Genomic DNA, 8,157 nt, shown 5'->3' with positions numbered 1-8,157 from the left:
CCTATCAGTTCTCAAATTTTCAACTCTAATAGAACTGGGAGAGTTCTTTAAGATTCTTCCCATCTCTTTAAATCCTGTAGCTTTTTTTTTTTTTTAAACCAGCCCATTATACTTGCTGCTTGTGTTTTAGGTATTTGGTGGGTATCTGTCTTCTCATTAAATAGCTCAGAAAGATTTGGAAGACAGGAAATGTGCCTTCTTTTATCCTGATGTCATCCTGATACATAGCGGATGCTCAATCACCATTATTTGGTTATTTTTAAATTTTGGCTGTGCTGTGTCTTCGTTGCAGTGCCTGGGCTTTCTCTAGTTGTGGTGTGCAGATTCTGGGCTTCCCTTGCTGTGGCCCGTGGGCTCACTAGTTGCAGTGCACAGGCTTCATTACCCCAAGCATGTGGGATCTTAATTCCCCAGCCAGGGATCAAATCCAAGTCTCCTTTATTGGAAGGGGGATTCTTAACCACTGGGCCCCCAGGGAAGCTCCCCCCTCCAAACCATTATTGAATAAATAGAAGCTCCCCCTCTGTATTTTCTTTTTTTTATTACCCTCAGCTCCACCTCTGCACCTTCCACTGTCACTGATACATGTTTAAGTAGGTCTGTTGCTTTATAGAGATCTGGGCTAGCACAGAAGAATCTGACCACGTTCCTGTTCTAATATTGCCTCCAGTTCTACTCTGGGCCTTGATTTTCCTAAAATACAGGTAGCACTTTCCTCTGTGAATGGTAAAGAGTTGAAGTTATTCAAACCTTCAATGTTTGCTTTGAAATGTGCCAGGATGGGGAATACTGAGAAAGCTTTTGTTCAGGACAGTTTCAAGTCTTGGAAATCAAACTCCTTCTCTCCTTCCTTTCCTTACTTTTTTCTCCTCCATCACAATGTCCCAGTGCCTCAGAGTCCAGTACAGTCAGCATGTTCTTAGAGTTGGGGGTCACCATGCATTGGCTCTGGGCCAGTAGGATTGGTCAGTAAGTGATCAACGGTCCAGCTCTGTTGCAGCTCTAGCGATGATTCAGCACCATGGACAAGGCTAAGGAAAGCTTCAAGTTTTCCTACCTTTTCTTCCCAGCTCTCCTATACTTCTGAAGGCTAGGGAAGCTAAGATCCTCTTCTAAACAACCTGAAGAAGGGGAGCAAGTAGCAGGTTTCCCCTTTGGGAATTCCACTTTTTGAATCATAAATCAGACCTTCTGGTCGTCTAAAGTAACTAACTTTAGAGAGAGTTCTCTTGTCTTAGAGAAAAGGCCTCCTGCATAGACTAGACTGATACTTGTTCCCTGATGGTCTCCTACTGAAAATTAAATTATTTCAGGCCTTGTCAGTTTCGGGGGGGGGCTGGTCTTTATGGTCCTTTTCCTGCATGTGGGCTTATTCAAGTCAATATTCTTATATAAAACAGTGGAAAAAGCCAGGATATTCTCTTCTTCCTTTGATTTATTTTTTTTAGTATACACACTTTATATTCTGCCTTTAAAGCTATTTCTGCTGCACAGCTGCTTTACCGAGACTCAGACTCCTACGGGCCCCACTTGGTCCTCCATGTACCTTGAATATCCTTTCACACTGTTTGATTTCTGCAGTCGGTTGTATAATGAGGAGGGAGTATGCAGTGAGTCTGGAGATTCCTATTAACCAGGTCACCCATGAATCTATTTTTGTGCTCTTCTTTATTAGAAATAGCAGGGAACATGATAATATTTAAACACAACTGCTTAGAGGAGCTTGGCTTCAAAATACACCTTCCCAAGTTTTCTTTTCCCATTTGACATTTCAAAATGTTGTACTACATTTTCACATCATCAAAGCGCCTCCTCTCCATTTGCATTCCAAGCTGTGAATACAGACCGTTGCAAATGACAGTAGATATTTCAGAGGGTCATTTGGATTCGTGATCCTCTGCCCACATATTGGGAATGTTTCATTCTGTTCTTGGCGCTGCCTTTGAAGATGGTCCATAAAAAGATACACACAGACCGAGATGATAAAGGAGGACAGGGGTTGGGAATAGATGGAAGAGAGCTATCTCCAGTGCTTGAAGGAGGGGACCTCATGAGAAAGGGGAGTAGAATTATTCTGTATCATTCCCAGAGACCGAGTCAATGAATGGAATGTACAAGGGCACAGATTTTGATTCAACCTAAAGAGTGCGTAGAGACTAGCACTGCCAGACTCTGGAGCAGGTTGTCATGTGAGGTAGAGCGCCTCCAGGCACTCTAGGTGCTAAACTCCAGGTTGACCGGGCTGTCTGCCCAGAATGATCCTTCCAGAAATAACAGGTCCATTTCAGCTGTGAGAATCACCCGTCCTTACTCCTTGGCATTACTGTCGAAACTCGGGGCATTGGAAACCACAGGTGCTCTTGTCTCTTGGCAGCAGAAACTCTGAATCCTTTTGAGTTGCTTAATACAAATGTCCTCACGGGCCATGGCAGCCAAAGTCAAGGTAGAAAGGGATTTTGGAGCTGCTGAGGCAGGCAGCCTTTTGTTTCAGGAAGATATTTTATTCTTGAGACACAGCTATTTATTTATTTGTTTAAAATGTATTTATTTTTTAAATTTTGTTTATTTATGTATTTATTTCTGGCTGTGCAGGGTCTTTGTAGCTGCACACGGGCTTTCTCTAGTTGTGGCAATGGGAGCCATCTTTTGTTGCAGAGCATGGGCTCTAGAGAGCTCAGTAGTTGTGGCTCACGGACTTGGTTGCCCTGAGGCCCGTGAAATCTTCCCAGATGAGGGGTCGAATCTGTGTCCCCTGCATTGGCAGCTGGATTTTTAACCAGTGGACCACCAGAGAAGCTCAGCGACCCAACTATTTAGATGATTTGTAAAAATATCTTCAATTGGATGGCAATCTTTCATTTGTTGCATTAATCAAGACTTGCCCAATATCTTACCAACATTGGTATGCCATTAAAAATAGGATAGTGATCCCTGTCAAACAAAGGGAGTTCTACAGTTTATATTACCTTCTCCTCTTTTGGTATTCTCTGCAATTCTCCAAGGAGGCATGGAAAATAGTATTTTCTCAATTTTTATAGGAAGAAAACAGACCTACAGGGCTTAGTGACTCATCTGTATCATGCAGCTGGCAAGCCGTGTTCCACCTGGGATGGAGCTGGAAAGTGGGAATTGGAACCACGGAAGCTGGGCCAGTGCCCGAGCATCAGCAATGTGGCTTTGGGCAGTTTCATGTGTACAGTGACGGCATTAGAGTAGGCTGAGTTCCAGGGGCCCACCCCACCCTACCATCTGGGCTTTTCTGGCCTTGGCACCTGGCGGAATCCTTACTCTTCGCCTGGCAGGTAGGAGGTAAGAGGAAGTGAAACTCTGGGTTGGAGAAAAGCCTCATGATGTGCAGGCATGTATTTCCAGGGTGGTGACATTCTATGTAATACATTTCTGTGTCAGATCACTTGCACAAACTTGTGAACCTTGGCTGCATTGTTTTTGCCATGCTGTGCAGTATGTGGGATCTTAGTTCCCTAACCAGGGATTGAACTTGTGTGCCCTGAATTGGGAGCTCAGAGCCTTAACCACTGAACCTCCAGGGAAGTCCCTGGCTGCATTGTAATTCAGAGTTTGGAATTTGAGGATGTTTGTTTGCCTTTACAGGTTCAATTGTGGTGTGGAGGGGTAGAAATAATTTTTATGAATTTCCTCTGCCCTACATGTAGACGAGTCAGTAGGAATCATGAGGGCTCCTCACTTTATAAGATATAGGCTTGCAAAAGAAAGCAATAGTTTAGCCTGATTTTATTTTTTAATTGTCTAAGTATACCTGTGCATGCATGCATGCTAAGTCGCTTCAGTCATGTCTGACTCTGTGACCCTAGGACTGCAGCTTGCCAGGCTCCTCTGTCTACAGGATTCTCCAGGCAAGAATATGGGAGTGGGTTGCTGTGTCCTCCTCCAAGGGATCTTCCTGACTGACCCAGGGATCGAATCCACGTCTTTTACTTCTAACCTGCATTGGCAGGAGGTTTTTTGCCACTAGCGCCACCTGGGAAGCCCCCAAGAATAGCTGTTGAACTCAAAGCTCTATTTGATATTGCTTGAAAGCCCCTTGGGGTTTCCCTGGCGGCTCAGATGGTAAAGAATCTGCCCATAATGTGGGAGACCTGGGTTCGATCCCCGGGTTGGGAAGATCCCTTAAAGGAGGACGTGGCAACCCACTCCAGCATTCTTGCCTGGAGAATCCCCATGGACAGAGGAGTCTGACTGGCTACAGTCCATGGGGTCACAAAGAGTCAGACATGACTGAGTGACTGAGTTTGTACAAGGCTCTTGATAAAGCTAACCTGTTTCATTGTACTACAAAAGCAATCCATATTCATTGCAGAAAATTTAAGAAGAAAGAAAATCGTGTCATTATCTTTAATCTCCCAAAGACAGCTGCTACTAACATTCTGTTAAAACTTCCTGGAATGTTTTTATGCACACCTCTACATGTTTTAAAAGAAAGTAGTATAATACTGTACATACTGGTTTGTAAGCCTTTTGCTGTTAATGATAAACGTTTTCCTACTTTACTAAATATTCGATGAAAATATTTGATCTGAGTTTGGATTTGGGAGGTATATAGTATTCTAGCAAGCTGATGTATCAAAATTCATTTAACCTAGTTCTTACTCTTGGCTATATTGGGTGCTTACAGTATTTTGGTAATATAAATTATTTTTGAAGATATCTTCTCACATAAATTCTCAGCAATACAGTAGACGTAAGTCTGATTTGTCATGCATAGAAAACTAAAGTTGGATTTCAGGTTTTCAGAGTACCAGCCAAGCTGTTACTCTCAACCATTTATGAGAAAATGGTCCACTGTGCACTTTCTAAAGGTGACTGACATGGTCACCCCGAAGGTGGGGGGAGATCTCCCCAGCTGACCATTGTTGGATCTGGTCCCAGGCTCCTGGCTTCTTCACACCCTTAGTGTCCTACATAAACACCATGGCGGTGGATTCATCTCTCTTTTCTGTTGATTCTCTTTTAGCCTGATGAAGTCCTCCGATATTGATCAGGACTTATTTACAGACAGTTACTGCAAGGTGTGCAGCGCACAGCTGATATCGGAATCTCAGCGTGTGGCCCACTACGAGGTAAGAACAACTTTTCCTGCTCAGGGTGTTCAGATGGAGGAAGGAGCAGCCTGAGTCAAGGTCGTGGGGCTTGAGGGTTCTGCCTCGGGACTTGGGGCAGATCTGAAGCACCACGGGCCTTGAGCACACAGTCTGAGAGCAGGTCAGGAGAGGGGTGCACGTGAGGGGTTGCAGAGAGGGCTGAGGATGGCGTTTTCAGGCCCCTGGTGGTTCCTAGCTACTGCTTTTCCCTTTGGATCTCAGCCCCGCCGGGAGTCCAGTGGGCTTGCTCTGCTCGTTGAACCTGTCACTGCTCATCTCTGAAGTTCCTTCCAGGGATGCATTAGCGCCAGCTTCTCTGTCCTTCTCTGGCGCTTGAAGGAAACCTCAGAGGCCCTTTCTCCATTGCTGGAGGGGACACAGTGGCCCGGCACCAGATCCTTCCGCCTTCTGGCTGCTGCTCCCAAAGGGTTTATCAGCAGAAAGACATCGCCCGCAGGGAGATAATCGAGTTTTAAAGTCCAAATATTCTCGAAGGACATAACTCAGTGGCTTTGACTTTTAAGGATGGGAGCTCAAAAAGCTGCTTTTTGATCCTTTTTTTGGGAAGAGAGGATCAGAGGAGAGAGATCGACCTGTTTCTGAGGGGGGAATGAGGGGCACACGTGAAGAAAAGGGGCCCCTGGCCCCCCAGATGCTGCCCAGGGCCTGTAGCTGTGCAAGAGAACACACATCAGTGAGAACACGAGCTTTCAAGGGTAATAATTTGTAAGTAATTTTAGATTGGAGGGCTTAGCCAGCAATTTTCTTTTTGTCTGTCGCATCTGACAAATGCCAGTTGTCACTGTCACTCACCATGCTCCTCTGAGTCTCAGATTCCTCCGAGCACGGGGAAACAATAATAACTGCACGCACACGCATACACCCTGGACCCGTTCCTTGGCCCCTGTGTGCTCCTCGGGGTTTTGTGGTGACCAGATGAGAGCCCTTGAAAATGGTTATTTGCACAAATGCTTTGGCAGCTAGAACGTGTGCCCAACATGCAAAATTACATTGTTTCTCATTATCTACTCTGTGGCAGCAGTGTTTGGACGATGGCAAAGAAAACTTGCTCTTCAGAGAAAAACTTAAAAAAAATCAGCCTCTGCAAAAAAAAAAAAGTCAGCATATTCTTTTGTCAGTAGGCAATCAAGTGGAAGAAGAAGAAAATGTGAACACAAAAGGGTGCTCTAAAGTGGAAGGTAGCCATCTTTTGAAATGAATTTCTAAATTCGTTAGATATTGCTTTGTAAACACATATGGTTTTTTATTAATTCCATTTCCTCATTGAAGGAAACTCAGGATATTTGTCCCTGCTCTGAAATTCCATAGCCCATTATGTTCTCTCTTTATTAGACCTTTTGGGTTCCCTTTTTATCATTTTAGTAGATTCTAGTAAGGAGCTTCCCTGATAGCTCAGTTGGTAAAGAATCTGCCTGCAATGCAGGAGACCCCAGTTCAATTCCTGGGTTGGGAAGATCCACTGGAGAAGGATTAGGCTACCCACTCCAGTATTCTTGGGCTTCCCTTGTGGCTCAGCTGGTAAAGAATCTGCCTGTGATGCGGGAGACCTGAGTTTGATCCCTGGGTTCAGAAGATCCCCTGGAGAAGGGAAAGGCTACCCACTCCAGTATTCTGGCCTGGAGAATTCCATGGACTGTATCTAGTTGTGGGGTCAGAAAGAGTCAGACACAACTGAGGGACTTTCACTACTAGATTCTTATGACCAGAAACAGAGTTTATTCATCTGCTCTTCCGTAATTCCTGGAACAGTGTCTGCCGGCCTATCAGAGCCACTCACTGAACTTTTGTTTACAAAAATAACCTGGTGACCCTGTCCAGGCACTCCTTTGTTATTACCTGAGCTAGAAAGGTAATGTCAGAAAATCAAAAACATCAATTCTTTTTAAAGGAAAAAAAATCTTAGCTGCTCAGTTACAGATTTAGTTGTTTGAACTCAGCTTTTCCTCTCACCACACTGTACTGTCTGTGGCCCAATCTAATGGTTTAGAAGATGTGTTAGGATTTGTTGCAGGTAGCACAGGTAAGCTTCCCCGGTGGCTCAGACAGTAAAGTCATCTGCTTGCAGATGGAGACCCGGGTTCCATCCCTGGTTTGGGAAGATCCCCTGGAGAAGGAAATGGCAACCTACTCCAGTACTCTTGCCTGGAGAATTCCATGGACGGAGGAACCTAGTAAGCTACAGTCCATGGGGTCAAAAATAGTTGGACATGACTGACTGACTTCACTTCCCTTTAGCACAGGTGAGATAGAGAAGTGAAAACAATTACAGTAGACCTTCAGTTAGCAGAGTTACACATCATCAGAGCAACATGAGGTGCATTCCGCTTAACCAGGGATGGGACCTCTGAGCGACGGTTCGTGCCCTGCCTCCAGGCAGCGGTGGGCCCTTCCTTCAGGAGAAACAGGAGCTGAAAAGCTGCAGAGGGTGCAGAACTGGCTGAGTCAGGACCAAGCGCACCTTGTGTAGTCGCTGGTCTTCGGGCTTTGGTTAGGAGAAACCCTTCATTCCTCATCTCCAGGAGGATGACCTCTCACATGATCCCCAAGGCTGTCTGAGAACAGGTTTTGTGATGCAATTCATCCCCTCGTCCTCCACACACCCCCTCTGCTGGAACTGAGTATAGAGTGGGTCTCTGTTGAGTCTTGTGGCCAGAATTTGGCCTGTATACGCCAATGCTGGATTAAATCTCCAAGATGGAGTTTGCCTCTTGATGAAAGTGAAAGAGGAGAGTGAAAAAGTTGGCTTAAAGCTCAACATTCAGAAAACGAAGATCATGGCATCTGGTCCTATCACTTTGTGGCAGACAGATGGGGAAACAGTGTCAGACTTTATTTTTGGGGGCTCCAAAATCACTGCAGATGGTGATTGCGGCCATGAAATTAAAAGACGCTTACTCCCTGGAAGGAAAGTTATGACCAACCTAGATAGCATATTCAAAAGCAGAGACATTACTTTGCCAACAAAGGTCTGTCTAGTCAAGGCTATGGTTTTTCCAGTGGTCATGTATGGATGTGA

At 45.1% G+C, this 8,157-nt stretch overlaps 1 protein-coding gene across 1 annotated transcript in view; it reads left to right on the top strand.

Annotated features, from left to right (window-relative positions):
* Positions 1-8,157, top strand: part of ZMAT4 (zinc finger, matrin-type 4) — a 379,178-nt gene that overhangs the window by 71,898 nt on the left and 299,123 nt on the right. The window contains exon 2 of the mRNA XM_010846367.1: positions 4,994-5,099. Coding sequence (XP_010844669.1) covers positions 4,998-5,099 — 102 coding nt within the window. The 5' untranslated portion in view covers positions 4,994-4,997. The remainder of the gene's footprint in view (positions 1-4,993; positions 5,100-8,157) is intronic.

The sequence above is a fragment of the Bison bison genome, unplaced genomic scaffold, assembly GCF_000754665.1.
Source record: "Bison bison bison isolate TAMUID 2011002044 unplaced genomic scaffold, Bison_UMD1.0 scf7180017864236, whole genome shotgun sequence".
NCBI lineage: Eukaryota > Metazoa > Chordata > Mammalia > Artiodactyla > Bovidae > Bison > Bison bison.
This window is presented reverse-complemented; position numbering and strand designations above follow the sequence as displayed.